The sequence below is a fragment of the Nelumbo lutea genome, chromosome 7, assembly GCF_056320005.1.
Source record: "Nelumbo lutea isolate HS-2025 chromosome 7, American lotus-T2T, whole genome shotgun sequence".
Taxonomy (NCBI): domain Eukaryota; kingdom Viridiplantae; phylum Streptophyta; class Magnoliopsida; order Proteales; family Nelumbonaceae; genus Nelumbo; species Nelumbo lutea.
In genome coordinates, this window is record NC_142690.1 from 13,303,799 (window position 1) to 13,320,794 (window position 16,996).

The 16,996-nt window shown below is 35.8% G+C and overlaps 2 protein-coding genes across 2 annotated transcripts in view; both read right to left on the reverse strand.

Moving 5' to 3' along the window:
- LOC148845185 (signal peptide peptidase) overlaps nucleotides 1–5,225 on the reverse strand; it is a 28,497-nt gene extending 23,272 nt beyond the window's left edge. Inside the window, exons 1-3 of the mRNA XM_088953520.1 lie at nucleotides 4,894–5,225; nucleotides 4,455–4,679; nucleotides 829–944 (exon numbers count right to left, since the gene is read on the reverse strand). Of these exons, the coding sequence (XP_088809646.1) occupies nucleotides 829–944; nucleotides 4,455–4,494 (156 nt within the window). The 5' untranslated portion in view covers nucleotides 4,495–4,679; nucleotides 4,894–5,225. The remainder of the gene's footprint in view (nucleotides 1–828; nucleotides 945–4,454; nucleotides 4,680–4,893) is intronic.
- Nucleotides 5,226–14,689: 9,464 nt separating this feature from the next.
- LOC148845186 (uncharacterized) lies at nucleotides 14,690–16,060 on the reverse strand. Its single transcript, XM_088955853.1, has 2 exons — nucleotides 15,941–16,060; nucleotides 14,690–15,607 (listed from the first exon to the last, which is right to left on the reverse strand). Exons 1-2 carry the CDS (start codon nucleotides 16,058–16,060, stop codon nucleotides 14,690–14,692), a joined length of 1,038 nt encoding a protein of 345 aa, XP_088811979.1.
- Nucleotides 16,061–16,996: the final 936 nt, after the last annotated feature.

A 16,996-nucleotide genomic window follows, 5' to 3' on the forward strand; every position in this document is an offset into this window, starting at 1 on the left:
ATTTTTATGCCTCTATTTAAGCTTGGATATGCAAATATCACCATTATAAAAAAAGGAATAAGAAAAAACTTCTTTGGGCTGAAAATCATCCTTGGGACCGACTTTGTGCATGTAAAAAACATTAGGCTTCACAAAAGATTCACTCTCTGCTTCAAATAGCAAAGCTGCAGAGCAAAATTTTGCAGCCACAATTGAGTGCAAAACAATTATAAGTTCTATATTCAAGAACTTGAAACCATTAAAACTAAAGACCTATCCATCAAAAAGCGAGCCCCCCCCAGAGCAGTGTAACTAAATTTCAATCGCTGCTGCTTAGGGATAGAGGTGCATTTAAGCATGAAGAAGGTGATATTTTTGTTACCATATTCTAGCCATACAGAAGGGACTATTGTTTCGTACAATGATAAATAGCACTACCAGATCTGGCAACTCAATTAGAAATTAAAGAAAAGCATTGATTTAATGCCTTGGATTCATGGAAACTAGGGCATATATGGTTTGGATCAAGAAAGATCAACCTATATCCAGTTAAGGTCCAACATAGCATGGGAATTACCAAGTTTAAATCTGGCTCCAGCATCAAGTTTGAATCCTGTTACTGAGATCCATAACCAGCCCATTTTTTACTATATGGATCATATCTAGTCAAGTTTCATGGGTTTGCACATATAGCAGGCTTGAAATCAAATTAAGATTATATTAGATCCACATGGACAAATTCAAATCAACCTAACATGCATGCATCATGCTGTATTGGAGAGCCCCTGGTTGGGGTTGCACTGCCCTTGTCAATTGTTCATGGAAAAGAAAAAAGATACTTATACTTACTGATGGTGGTGTTGGCTTCACTGACCGATAACAACCAACATAAACAGTCAAAGATGCTGTTAAAATAACATTTAGATTTGGATCTACTTTCATAACAAGTGGTGCCAAAGTTAAACCTACACCCAAAAAGATAAAAATAAAAACAAGTCATATAAAACCATACCAGAACTCCTGAGACATAAGCAACATTGGATCAATCAAATATAGAAATGATGCATGTTGATGCAGTTTAGGATACCGAAATTAGCATCCAAGTTATGATATTACTATTATTCAAGCATTTTTCCAGTTAGAAAGAGTAGAGCATGTTCCACAAATATTTATTTAGATAAAGAGCAACCCAGGGCAAGCAACGCTAACACTCTTTTCTGTGTTGATCAGTTTTTTTTTTTATAATTGAAAGTCGAATTCATTAGCAAAAAAAATATATAGACTGATTTTCTGTGTTGATCATTTATCAATGCCATCTCCTTTATCTCTTTTTGGTGTGAATAGGCCACCATGGCAAACAATATACTTGATGTTGTAGGTAGAAGAATCAATGAGAAAGATAGGGCTTCAGTCCAGGTGGTTAGACATTCTAACAGGGCCATGAACAACATGAGAATTGCAGAACACGGCTTTTCTCCACAGATACCTACCTCATTGGGAGATTTTAAAACATGCAACCCAAACCAACAGAAGTTGAAAGTTGGGTAACGATGGTGTGGTTGTATCTGAAAGATCCAGAGGAGAGAAGACTATGCAGTGGACTCCTGTTAACTGTCTGATCAAATGAGGCTCTAGAGGTCCTGGATAATGAGCATAGAAAATTCAACAGTTGCAAGCTCCATCTTGTGAGATGGAGTTCATCAGTGGGTACAATTAACATTTCCGCTGGCTATGCACGCTGATGGGTGAGGATATTTGGAGTATCTCTTAATGTGTGGTGCAAGTCCACTTTTACGGTTTTGCAGAAATAGAGAATGCACTGGAAAGCTTATACTGATTGATGGGGATAACCACTTGATTTTTTGTAACTCTTAATTAGAGGGAAACCTTTGGCTCTTATTCCAAAAATACAGGATCTCATGTCTCTGGTTAGTTACATGTTATATGTGTGGAAATGGAGATTAAAGATTGGGGAGTAAGAAGTCAAGAACCACATACTAGGAGCTTTACCTCTTTTTTTGATGACTGGAAGTCATTCACTCTTGGTTCAGAGGGTGTCTGATCAGCATGCAGCTGGAGACCTTGGTTATATTAGATCCTCATTTTCCCCCTCTATTGCTGCCATAATTGAAGGTGTGGAAGGGAGCTGGTTTTGTCTCTCTCAGATTCATCAAAGAAGGTATCAATCTTGAGAACTCAGGTCAACAGGTGATGATATGGCAACGTGTGTGAATTAAGTCACTGTTACCTGTCACCCCTTTTGAAGCAGTGGCAGTTCAAATTTCAGGTTGATATTTTGGATGCCTCCTTTTAGATTATGTATATGTATATAACAAAGTGAAGTATGGACAATCCAGGATTTTTCCACTTTGGAGATAGTGTCATTTAGTGACTCCAAGCCGATTGAAGAAGGCCAGGTGGGGAGTGGTCTCAGCAATAGGCAGGAGCAGGACCAACTGAGTTTGTAGGTTGTGCCTGGAGTGTCTGAGCCCTTAGTCCCAATTAAGCTGATTGAGATCACTCAATGGTCATTATGGGGTTGAACAGGCCAACTATAGTCTATAGCTATTGTAATATTTGTTATGGAGCAATTTTCTAGACAATCAAAAACAACATTTCCAAAAAAAAAAAAACTGAGGGTAGCAGAAATGTGAATATTAAGATGGACAAGTATGAAATGGAAAAGATAGGATCAAAAATAAGGAAACATTGTAGCTATGATTTTTGGCCCTTTGGAGACTCACTTAAGAACGAGATGGGAGAAATTCTACATGGGGTAAGACTAGCCAAAGCCATGAATCACAGAAGCTTGACTTTATTTATCAGTCACAGAAAACTGACTATTGAAGGGGACTCCATAGTAGTAGTAGGCTGGATAAGGGAAACCAGGAGGGTCCTTGGAAATAGATTCGAAGATCTGCAAATGGGTTGGCTGATGATTTCGCAAGAGAAGGGGCTATAGGGAAGTTTGCTTTGGAGTCAAGTAATGTGATTGTACTGCTGTTTTGCTGTTGGCTGTCTTTTTTTTTTTTTTTGGCAGTGTTAGCCAAGGCTAACAATCCCATTGGATGTATCTTTCCTCTTGACATCTTAATAACATTCTGTCAGTTATTCATCCAAAAAAATTGAACATTTATATAGGAACCTGGGACTAGGAATAGGGATCAAATTTCTGACGCAACCCATGTGATCCACCCACTTACAATCCACTAAATCGACCCATTCACTTAGCAGATTAGAATTTAGAAATGGGCTGAATTGCCTATTGGGTATATTTAAATGGTTTTTTTAAGGCAAATAGAAAAGAAAATTTAATTAAGCTAAAAGAAAGAAGCCTACAAATCAGATGATGAGCAATCACCGCAAAGAAAAACAAAACGAGAGACAGAAACAAACAATCCAAACCAGTTCAACCCTGCACCAAACTGAAGATACGTCTCTCTCCTCTTCCCGATCATCCCCCCGACTGTCCTCTCTCAGTCTATCTTCCCAATACCTCTCCCCCAACTTTTCTCTCCCACCTAACAATAATATGAGACCCACATTGTTGTCCACCATGGTGATGGCCCAAATTGATTTAAAGAACTTTTCTATCATATTTAATAGCTCACGTCAACCCAACCTAAAAATGCCATGTGACAATCTACTATTGCCCAAAAAATGCAATTGGTATGTTATAAATATTTACGGATTGATTAGGATGGGTTCAGGTTGGATTCCACCCATTTACATCCATTTAAATAGGTCAGCTGAATTGTTGACAATGTTTGCTTCTGATCAGGTATTTAGCCGTAGTAAATTTCTCATATCGTTGATCCGGAGTCCTAATGGAAACTTATGAACTCCAGAATAAACCAACTACATTTGACCCTGGATCCTTAACGCGCGTGATTCTATTTCCCCTGGAGATTTCAACTATGTGCATCGACCAATCCAACTAAAAGCACTTGAATTTCGACTAAATATAACCAAGATGGAAATTCAGTTTCCTTAACTGGTAAGAACACAAAATTCTATGGTTTCAATTTTTCCATGTATGAACAGAAAACAACACAACCGGGGGGCATCATAGGTTCCACATTAATTTTGTCGATATTTAATCGATCAAAAAAATGTTTTCGAACACTTTGGTAACGCCTCTCCTACACATAAAAGTGCGGAAATGGCATTCCAAAACTGTAAAGAAAATCGTTTTACAGTAACAGGTATTGCTTTCAAACCAGCATTTGTAAACCAAATTCATGGAAAAAACATGAGACTGGAGGGAGCCTGAGTTCCAGATTATATATTACATAAAAAATGCACCAGAAAAAGTATGTAAAATTAGAACCATCGCATTTAGCTTGGAATCCGCCAGATTCACCCTGCATTCAATTATTTAGCTCTTAAACATAAAAACAAATTTTCGTCTTCCACAAACTGAACCAAATCTGCAACACGTTCACTGGCCTACAGTCGATCAGAAAAGGCAATACCTGCTAGAGCCAAATTTGCAACACGCTCACTGGTCTTCATTGTGGGCAAATTAGAAATCAACCTTATTAGCTACAACCGATTCTCCCCTCGTTTCTCAAGTTGCATGTGCAGAAACTAAAACCCTGCCTTTGCTGAACCTCCAATGTTTGAATTACCAAAGCTTCAATAACCAAAACTAAGCCCCACTTCACCGGTAAGGGTCTCTGCTTCCGCAGATCACGATCCTGCAACACAAAACTCAACCGTCACGAATCTACAAACAAAACCCTAGACGTAGGATTTTAACAGGTTGTATCGATCGCTGAGCACCGGAATTGTCTTCATCAGTTCAAAAGCAGAGGATCGATTAGGGTTTCCTTCTTCTGAATATTCAAAAATAACTGCAATCGGAAAAGAAATACACGATGTGATGACTGAGAGGAGGGAGATTTTGCGTACCAGTGTTCGGAGGTTTAACAGATCGAAGATGTGTTGATGCAAAACAGAGACGAAGAAATATCTTTGAAGAAAATGCAGAAAGAAAATGACTAAAATATCTTTGAAGAAGAGTGGGGCATTTCTTGGCGCTAAGTCAAACTCATGGTCTTAGCTGTTACAGCTCATCATGAACCGTTGTTCCGGAATATTTGGTGGGCCCAATAGCCTACTGACGTCAAACGACAAGCTGGCTCTACGCAAGATTCGTGATTAACGGAATAAGTTCACTCATAATTCATTGATTCATACTACGAATTTACCCGACTCGTAACATTAGCATTGCTCGAGCAATAAATTGACCGTGGACCTGAGTTAATGTTTTGATTATTTTATTATTAAATAGTGATAATTGACTGAAGGCGCTTAGGCTCCGTTTGGTTTGAGTGAAAGATGAGTAATGCTTGCTCCACGTGCCGTGCTAGCAGCTACCGTGCTGTGCTGCTAGCATGTCATTAATATCCGGATTTCTTCGGATTGCTCGATGGGTAAAGGTGAGTGTCCCTAACGATAAGGCACGTGTGGTCCAACGTACCAAAGAGAAAACCACGTATCAGACCGGAACTATTTGACTTCAACCCAAACTCTTGGTAGGGGTGTTCACGGTTCGATTAACCTAATCATTGCAGACTGAATCGGTGATATTGGTTTTTTCATTTTTTTCATATCGAAATTGAATTGGTATCACCAGTTAACCTGTCAATTTTGGTTTTTGACCACCAGTTCAATTATTCATTTTTTGGGTTTTTTATATTTACGATATATATTATATAAATATATGTATAATATTATATTATAAATAATAAATGATTTATAATATATTATAAACATTTTAAAAATATATAATATTTATAAATAGATTATTACAAATATAATATAAGTATATATTTATATATAATATATAAAAAATATGTCACATATATTAAAAATATATATAAAATATACATATAATTATATATACCAGTCGATTTGATTAATTGTTGGTTCTTTTGCAGGTTAACTGAAAACCGAACCGGTCCTTTGGTTTTTCAAAAATTTCAAACCAAAATTAAACTGATTGATTTGGTTAACTGCATTTTGTGGTTTGGTTTTTCAATTTTTTTTGTTTTTCATGAACACCCCTACCTAGTGCACTTCAAAAATTATTAGTGTTTGGTTATATGGGCATTTATAAATGGAGTGTTTCTAGATAAGTGTTTAATTAAAAATGTTATTTTAAGATGTTTAATTTCCATTCATTTGAAATATGGTGCTAATTCATCATTAGGGCATTGTTTGGTATGGCTTATGTTTATTTGATAAATGGTGATATGTCATTGCCAAATCAACATTCATACCATCATGTTATTTTGTATGTTTAAACAATGATAAATTTTTGTCTTGATATATATGTAAGTCAACCAATGGGGGGAGTTTCATTTTCATGCTTCCCCCAATGCAAAATTATTTATTTACTATTCTACTGATGTGGCGCCTAATGGAGAAAGCGTTTATCAACCACTTTTTCTTAGTTTTAATGACAAATAAAGTACAAAACGTTTATTTAATAAACATAAGCTATACCAAATACATACTAGGTTTGTCCCAAAATGTTATTTGTAAGTCTATTTATCAAATAAACATTTGTCTCAGTTCATGTATAAATCAACCATCGGAGAAAACTTCATTTTAATGTTTCTCCCAACACCAAAGTGTTTATTTACCGTTCTACTTATGTGACACATAGTTGTCAAACAACAATGAAAAAATGTTCGTTTTTTCCTGGTTTTGAAGATAAATCAAATACAAACATTTTTTAAATAAACAAAGCCATTCCAAACATCACCTAAATGTTTATTGTTGTTGTTTGGTTGGGCATTTTGTGGATGTTTCAAGTAACACACCCATAAAGCTATCTTCCACCTCAGCTAACAATGTTCCAAGTAAGCACTTCATTTCAATAAAACGTTTGGGATGTTGGGAGAAACCAAAAATTGAAGTTTCTCCCAACTCCTCATGCACAAAATTAAAAGAATGTGTTTTTTAATATTTACTTGATAAACGTTGAAACCAAACAGTGGTTCCATGCACAATAAACGCTAATACCTAAGTAGTGCTGATGTGGCCACATTTTTTCAATAAACACCCACATAACCAAACATATCTTGAGTTGAATGGAATATAGGTTGGTCCAAATTTGATTCATTTATATTTGAATTTGAATAGGATTATATCAATACAGTTTATATCGTATTTGAATCAAATAGAATTGAAATCGGATAAAAAATGTAAATAAATTAATTTGAATTAATCAAATATTATATTATTAATAAGATGAAATAAAAGAATGACATAGGTGGTGGTTGGGTCCATTGCCAACGATATGCTAGAAGCCATATCAGATTTTGAGCAAAACGACAAAAAATGTGCCATCATATGCTTTTTGGTTAATCATTTTCTCAACAAACGGCTCATCTCAAAAACATCATTTTTTACATTTTTTTTGTATGACAGTTGACATGACCCCTATGTAACACCGTTTTCTAATAAAATGGCAATGGAACCAGACAACACTATGATGAATGTTTTTTCAACGCAATATCTCTTTTTGAAAAAATGCAATGAAACTAAACACCTCCTTATTGAATCCAAATTTAAAAACACAATGAAATAAAAGACTTAAACATGCTCTAAGTTTTCATTAATTGACTTAAGCATACCTTGAATTTTTCAAAAAGACTTAAAGACACCTTGTGACTCTTTTACCCTCCATTTTTATTTCAAATTTTAAAAAATAACCAAAGAGATGATAAATTTGAATATAATAGATTGATTGATGACCCCACACAATTCAAGATGAATTTTGGCTATACAAATTCTGGGCGTTGGATGTTTTAATAATAATAGATATTGGCTACACAAGTACCATTTAGTTATTGTGTTCAAAATCAAAAAACTCATCTTGAGATTGTTTGATGTGTTCCATCAAGTTCATGTGAAATTTTGACACCATTTTAAACCCTATACAAGTTTCAATATTATTGATTGATGATTCCAATACCCAAAATGTACTCTCTTACATAATTAGAAGCTCTCATTTCTCAATGTTTGAAGTCAGATCTCTTTTACACCCATAAATCACAATATCTACGACTGTTAAAACATCCTGTTCCAAATTTCAAATTTTGTTGAATAATGATATTGGGTGTTTGGGATTTTGTTTAAGATAAACTTTAGGTCAATTCAAGTCAACTTTGCTTTGTCTAATCAAAATAAAGGTTTTTCTTGACAAACATGGGGTAATGAACAAATGAATAGAGAGCAAGGTTTCATCCGTTAAAGGGCAAAATAGGATTTTAAAAGTTTTAAATAAATTCACATATGACATTACACTTATGGGGTATTTTTAAGTTCATTTGAAAAACTCAATGTATGTTTAAATCAATTAATGATAACACAATGCATGTAAAAAGTATTTTACCCATACATTAATTGTGTTAATCGACAATGGGATACCATATTCTTCTTGTTCTATAAAGATAAACGATAATCAAACAATTACACTTAGGGTTAAGTTGCAATGGACGAGTCCTCTAGTCCTCATTCTCCTCTGATATTTGATAAAAAATGAAATATGATTTAATGTTGAAATGTAGATTGTCTCAAGCTTATAAAGTATAGTTAGCTCCATGCTTTGATATTGGCATCACGAAGTTAAAGTGGAATTGCATGTTCTTTGTGATCCTTTTTTTATTTTATTACTAAATCTGAAAATGTATTTATTTGTTTCAGCCTACTCTATTCTTCTTTATCCCCAATAGAATTTTGTGGGTTTTTTGTTTAATAATAAATAAATGGTTAATTACTTATATATATATTACGTATATTTGATAAATTATTTATATATACTATATACATCTGAGAAACTATTTATATATACCATGAGCTTTCAAAAACAAAAACAACTTATACATGCCTTGTTGGCTAGCCCCACATGACATAAACAAGATCATCGTTAGTGCACCATTTAGAGCCATTAATACCTTAAATTCTATGGCAAAAAAAAAACTATAACCCAAAAACAAGAGGCAATAGGTTGGTGATCATTTAATTAATATAAAGTTCAAAACATAGTAAGAAGAACAGAAAAGTTTTCTAGTTCCCCATGTAATTGTTCCCTATTGACGAATGACACTTTTCCATGAAACAAAAGGGTGAGTTTCGTTGGCTCTGATATTCAAGTTGGCTTTTTGTACTTGGTAAATAGATACCAATCAAATCATCAAAACTCTGGCACAACATATTTCCAATGTCATCGATGTCCTTACTAATAGTTAGAACAATATTTATAAAATCCATGAGATTTGTAGGTAATGATTATTTTCAAAAAAAAAAAAAAACAAGGAAGCAATTATGACCATTTTTACAAAAAACAATGAAGTACCCATAATCAAGTTATTCTTTTTAGTTGAGCAATGTTTAAGGTAGAAGACACTGTTTCGCATAGGGAAAAAGTGTCCTATAAATATTTCTTATTTTTCCTAGAAAAATTAGAGAAAATGGGAAAATGAAAAAAAGGGAAAATAATGTTCATCATTTTTTCCTCCCAAACATCGAACATATCAACCGTTGGCAAAAGCCATTCTAGCTTTATTGTGCTTTCACTTTGAAAAAAATAAGGTACCAAAAATGCTTATTATGTTCTAAAACTACCTATGCTTCTCATATTTATAAATAAATAAATAACTTGAGTCTAGTTTGTAAGGTTCAATAGTTAAAAGTACAAAAGCCTCCCATGACTCTATTATGTTCTCAAAAATGATTTACCAAAACATAATCTTAGCAAAGAGTAATGAAAGATTTCATTACCAAAACACTACTCCATTGTGTAGTGGAGCTTGGGATAGTTGTAGGTTTTAAGTTGCAACAACGTTAAGAGAGAGAGAGAGAGAGAGAGATGGGCTTGAGGCGGTGAGATCTCTTGTGTTGGTTCAAATTTGTGTAAAATACAAAAAGAAAGGAAGAAAAAAGAGAGGAGTGGATGGCATATTTTGAAAATTATGTACAATGTACATATAAGCATGGTTTTCAAAACCGGACCCCGACAGAAAAACCGAGAACCGGTCAAGTGACCAATTTCATTTTTCCCCAAAGCATAGATTTTGGTTTGCAAACCGCTGACCCGGGCGGTTAATCGTTCGAACGGTTTTGACCATTTTTTATTTTTTTGTCAGAACTGGTGGACCGTTCAATTCGATAACCGGACCCCTGATCATTTCGGTCTCTAGGTCGGTTTTAAAAACCATTCATATAAGTAAGGGTTAAATACTTAAACACCCCTAAGGTTTAGCAAATGGACACAAACTTACCCTACTATTTAAGAAATTACTAAAAGTACCCTAGACATTTCTAACAATAGGCAAATGTTACCTTACCGTCAGCTTCCCGTTAAGATCCACCAGTATGCACTATCACGTGACATTATTACATTTTTTAAATGCTGAAACTACCCTTTTATGGTCGAAAATACCCTTCAGTCTTTGATTCTCTTCAAATTGGACAAGGATATCCTTTGCCATAACCTTTCGTCCTTTACATGTTTACTCCATTAACAACATCAACAACCACAACAAGTTGAGTTGCAAGCAAGTGAGGTGGGGTGATAATGTGTTTGGTCACAGGGGGAGGGGAGGGTTTGTCAAAATATTAGGGGATGCCCTTTTATGTGTACAGTGCATAATCGTCTTGCCTACACCCGCCCACTCACGCCCCCACACTTCGCCTGCCCATACATTCCAACCCACATGCCTACCCCCCACCCCTTGCTCCCGCACACTCCGCCTGCCTACCCTGCCCACACACCCATCCGCCTGCCTACCTCACCCACCACCATCAACTTTCCTACCTATCCCGCACATCATATGCTTGAATTACTCTTTTTATGTTTCTATTTTTTTGTTGGAATTATATTTCAACTAAATTATGAAGATCAATTATCCGTGCGGATGCAGAGAATGCACCACCATGAAATCTAGAAATGGGAAATTGGAGAATAATGGGCGCAAGTATTATGCATGCCCTTATTATGTGAGTGAATGTAATTGCATGCATGCAATTTCAATTGTAACGTTAGTGCGTACGAATAACTAACAATTGTTATTAGATTGTTTTAGCATATCAAGAACATTAGTTGCAACTTCTTATTATGGATAGGCGAGGTGAAAACGTACCCATGTGAACTTGGCATATGTCATGTGTTTTCATCCAAATGGGCTGGCTCATATGATAAGTGATTATAGGTTTGTGCTAAGACAGAGGTAGTATACAACTTGTCATATACATTGTTGTGCCTGACTCATACGAATTTTGTCAAATACATAATTGTGTCATGATCTATTAATGCAGGAGGAAGGATGGCGTAGGTTTCTTGCTTGGATACATAAGTAAGAAGAACCTAACCAAGTAGAGAACTCATCAAGGGGGAGTTTCCACATCATCTACATGCAAGCTTCATCGTCTAAGAGATACACTAGATGAGGTTGAATTGGTGTTGCAATTAGAGAATAACAAGTTGTAATTTGTCTAGCATTATGATCAACCTTTATTGTTATCAGAATATTGATTGAACAGTCAAGCCAACTTCTTGGAATGTAGTCATCATCTTGAAATGATCATAATAAACCCATAAATTTTATAAGGAATTAATTGATCTTCTCAAACATTCACAGTCTAAGTACAAGAATAACTCAATCCAATGTGTTAGATCAAGTTAAATCATCCGGGTTAAATGTGTTGAAACTTTATGGTTGCAACTCATTCGGGTTAGATCAAATTAAATCAACAATAGATCAATATAATCTGTTAAAATCTTACCCTACAACCTTAAGTCAACCTGATTAGATGAATTTAAATAAAAAATAGGTCAATCCAATGTGTTGAAATCTTACCCTACAACCATAAGTTAGTCTGATATGATGAATTTAAATCAGCAATAGCTCAATCCAAGAAGTTGGTTTGGTACATGCTACCAATGGTTAAGTCAAGATGGCGACTACATTGTGGATAGACAATGGTTAATTCACATTTAAGAGGCAAAGGAAAAAAATATTGACATCCTAGTATAATTCATGCTAATTGGAGTCATAACTAAAGCTTATTTAACCTAGGTCATACCTTGTTAGTTGAACTCTAGTTTAACATGGTTGGGCTCAATAGTCTAAGCATGGTTGGGCTATTGAACCTAACTCATATCCTGTTAGTTGCCATGACATGAGGCACATTGCCTTAGGAGAGATGCATGTCCAAATCCAGAATTAGAGCAATTAAACTAGTTGGTTTAATTTTATAAGAACCAATAAACTAGCTGGTTGGTGAATCCAGCTACCTCATGCACCAACCGATTTAACTAGATGGTTTAATAAGGTGAATCCACCTATGAGTCCCATGCAAACATCAGTGGAAAATCTTGATTACTTAAACCCATCAACCAGAACAGAGTACCTACTAATTATTGTTATATAAGGTGAATCCAGTTAGTTCTCTAGTTTTATAGTTACAAGTCAAAAGGTTATGGTTATATAAGGTGAATCCAACAACATCAACTATTTATGATTCTTGTTTTCTTCTTTATAGTGTACACTTCTAATTCTTTAGTTTTGCATACCAACCAGTTAATTCTCTAGTTTTACACATTAATTGTGTTGGACTTTAGTTTCATGTTGATCATCCATGACCTATGACAAGTAAGTTAGGTAACAAGTGAATCAACACACTATTTGTGAGCAAGTATAGCATAGAATGTATCTAAAAACAAACAAAAAAAATAAAAGTAAGGATATTCCCACCAACAAATATCTACATGGAACAAAAAAATTAGATGCTGACATATGGTGCATTATATCAATGTGTGTATCATGTACCTGTGCAAAAAAATATGTTAGGACCTATAATGTGGTGTGTGTCATGTTGTGTTAGTTATATGCATACCAAACAAAAAATACAAACCAAAATTGGGTTCTTCCGTTCAATAGACACATTTTGGGAGTATCTGATCTGTTGGCTTCAAGGTTCCTGTCCCTGCACACGTATGGACATGAATTAGAAAATGTTCTCTTTGTTAAAAAGATTAAGAACATTTAAGTTAAATTTTGGGGTCACTTACAATTGCTTGGTTGGGTGGCCCACAACAGCTGTGGAAGGGGGATGACTCTGTCCGAGGATGGAATACTCTACCTTCCCTAGTACTGTATTGGGATGTCCTCGTGGTGACACCTCCTCTGACTCAACATGGGGCTGGTTTGGGGATTGAACCCATCTCATGATTCATGAACTGTTGTAGTAGCTTGAGGGGAAGATGAACTAGCCTTATGTGATGATTGTACATGGGTTGCCATGTGAGAACCCCTTCTTGGGCGCATTAGTTCATTTCTCATTACTTAGCTTAGTTGAGAAACATCATGTGCAATCCTCTACAATACAAAAAATGCAAGTTGGAAGTAAATTTCATCATATTGGAGATAATATCAATACCTTACCTTTGCCCCTAAGCCAGTAAGTGGAGGTGTACAATAGTTTCTTTTATTGTGGTAGAACCCTCCACACAAAGAACATTTAATTGTCTTCCTTTCAAGATTGTTATGGTGCATTGGTCCCCTTTCACCTACCTCTCTCCTCCTCACAATTGGTGGTCTACTAGGCCTTTTTCTCACATTAGGTGGATTAATTGCTCGATCTTGCACTTGGGGCCAATATTTTTCTCTTGAAATAACACGCACAAAGTGACTATACATTTACACATACATAGACTTGAGAAATGCTCTATCACAATAGTCTTCAATCTTCCCTCAGGTGTATGTTAGCACAGCTAATGCATGTGCACAAGGGATGCCACTCTTATCCCACACCCGACATGTACATATCCTTGACTCTAGGTTTATGACATTATCAACATGGTGATTCCTCATAGCCTAATATTCATGTAAGCCTGACCTCAACACCCTAACCAACATGCACACCCATGTATGATCAAATGAAATTGCATTCAACAAAGTGGGAAAGTTTGTGTCAATTTGAAAAACCATAGGGGTAATTAAAGTATTTAATCATAACATATTTGGCTAAATTAATTTGCATTCAACATAACGGGTTAGTACAGAAATTTACCTTGCTTCCCTTAACCTTCTTGCAATGATCTTTTGTATTTTAGGCAGCAACTCACCATTAAAAGTTTTGGCCTTCTCGTGTCTCTCCTACATCTTTTCCATCCAATGCTTCCAAATGCCATCCAAGAGTTGAACAATTGGCTTTGATCTTGCATCCCCAATCTAAGCATTAAAAGACTCAGTCTAGGTGTTGGTAATATCATCTGCTTTTACAATGGGATCAAACCCATGCCTAGACCATGAATTGGTGGGTGTTCTTGCAAACCACTCATAAGCTTCCTTCAAATAGATCTTTACTACCTCCATGTAGTACTGGAAGTGATAACTTGTGTAGGCCCTGCCGGTTGACCATAGTGCATCTTTCAACACTTTCCCTTTGTGTACTTTCTCAAGTTACAATACAAATGTCGCAAGAAAAACCTATGATTTGCCATTGGCATGACAACTAAAACCCCATTTACAATACCCGCCATTAGTCATCAACATGTACATTACTTAGCAATAAGTTTGTCAGACATATGTAATGTTGAATGTTTTTATTGTGGTACAAAACACACCTCTAGTCTATGTGACATGAATGTCCACCTAAGTGGATCATCAACACTAGCATCATCTTTCAATTATGTTAAAAACCATATCCAATTCTCGTTTGTCTCACTCTCCACTACACCATAAGCAAGTGGGAATAATCCATTGTTCCCATGTAGCCCAACAACTGGTAGAATAATACCCCCAATTGCCCGAGTCTTTATATGGCATCCATCAAACCTAGGGATCTTCTTGCACCCTTCTAAGAATCCCTGCTTAGGACCCCCTAAGTGTATAAAAATCCTCTTAAATGTGCCAACTATGGCTCTCTCATAATCTAATGGAGCATGCAACTTCACAATGGTGCCCGGGTTACTTTTCATCAGTACTGCACAATACTTAGGCAATGATGAATATGACTCATTCAAACAACCTTGGGTCATGTCAAGAGCCTTTGCCTTGGCCCTTTGAATTTTTCTCTTATGCACCTCTATGCCATACACTTTTCTAATCTCACCCTGAATGACATTTATTGATATATTAGGATCAACTATCACAATCAATGTCTTGACACGAAAGCTTCCTCCATCATGAATAAGTGATGCATGATTTCTCCAATCACATCCCTCTGCATCACACCTCCCTGTGAACATACTCTTCTCATTCTTCACCCTCTTGACCTGGATACCATCAACAACAGCATACTGTCTCAGAGCTGATATGAACTCTTTAACATTAGCAAACTCCATACCCACCTGGAACTTTGGGCATGAAAAACTGAACTCAAGATTAGCAACCCTTTTGCTCACACAGGCTTTACCCTTCATTGAACATGTAGGACTCTCATAGTCACTAGCCGGCTCATAGTTAGACAGCAAGTCAACATCCTCTCTTGAGCCACCACTAGGACCAAATGTCTCCGCTGCCCTCCATCTTTCCACCCATACCAACAGAACATTCATCATTCCAATCTTCAATGCCCCATTGAGATAAAGTCCATCTACATCATCCTAGTCAACATCACACACATTTATATCATGCTCATTTTCTACACCCCCTAATGAACTTCATCATCATCAACAACATTTATAGTGGGATGTTGCTATTGTAGGGCCTTCCATCCACAACACACGCTTTTTACACTTTCAAAATCAGCATACAAAATTATCTCCCTCAAATCACCATGGCATACAAACATTACTAATATATCATTCTCACATCCTAGTTCCCCAATTTTCTCTTCCAATTCCCAACCAGGAGATTTTGTATTTTATAGCGATAATGCTTCCTAGGGGTATGTTGCACAATTTTCATAACTCCTCCATGATGTCAAGGTAACACACCCGGTCACTATCAACATTCTCTATGAACCCAACTTCACCATTTTTGTACTCTAATTTTGAGTTTGTTGAAATACAATGGCCACCATAATTCACTATGAACATAAACTTCCCACCCTCCATTCCTACAAAATATTTCATTTCAACAAAAAACATACATGTAAGTTATAATATTTGCAAATTATTAACACTAAATTATAATACATGCTTGTCATTTGGACATTCTATCAAACACCCAGATATTAACACTTAATTATAATATATGCTTGTCATATGGACATTCCATCAAACACCTAGATATTAACTCTATGATACATGCTTATCATTTGGACATTTCATCAAACACCCAGATATTAACCCTAAATTATAATACATGTTTGTCATTTGGACATTTCATCAAACACCTAGGTATTAATACTAAATTATATCATCAAACAACCAGATAATTAACACTCTAAATTATATCATTTGGGCATCTCGTCAAACACCTAGATATTTACACTGAGTTATAATCCAATGCTGATCATTTGGACATTTCATCAAACACCCATGGTTTGAACATATATTAAACACTGAATTATAACCCAATGTTGATCATTTGGACATTTCATCAAACACTCATGGTTTGAATTGATATTAAACACTAAGTTACAAACCATGGTTATCATCTGGTCACTTCATCAAACACCTATGGTTTGAACTGAAGGTCCAACCAACGCCTGTATTAAACACTTGTGCCTCATACTCATGTGAGTGCAATGCATGCATTTGAACAAGCACATGGTCCAACCAAACTAGGGATGGCAATTTCCCCCATAAAATCGGGACCCCGCCCCACCCCGAATGGGGACGAGGAAAATATTTTTTCCCCAAACTAGAGATGAGGTGGGGACGGGTTTTGTATATAATTTCCCGAACCCGCCCCAAACCTGAAGGTAAAATTAGTAAAGTATCTTTTAAAATATCTCTAAGTTTTTCCTAAATTCTTAAAAGCCTAGAATCCCATAATTCCATTTTTTAAGTACCCCAAAAGTATTATAATTCAATTGCTAAAGTACC

Coding starts and splice junctions, on each gene's coding strand:
- LOC148845186 (XM_088955853.1), bottom strand. CDS start 16,060: ATGGAGGGTGGGAAGTTTATGTTCATAGTGAATTATGGTGGCCATTGT. Junction 15,608..15,940: donor AGAATGTTGATAGTGACCGG/GTGTGTTACCTT, acceptor GATGTTGACTAG/GATGATGTAGATGGACTTTA.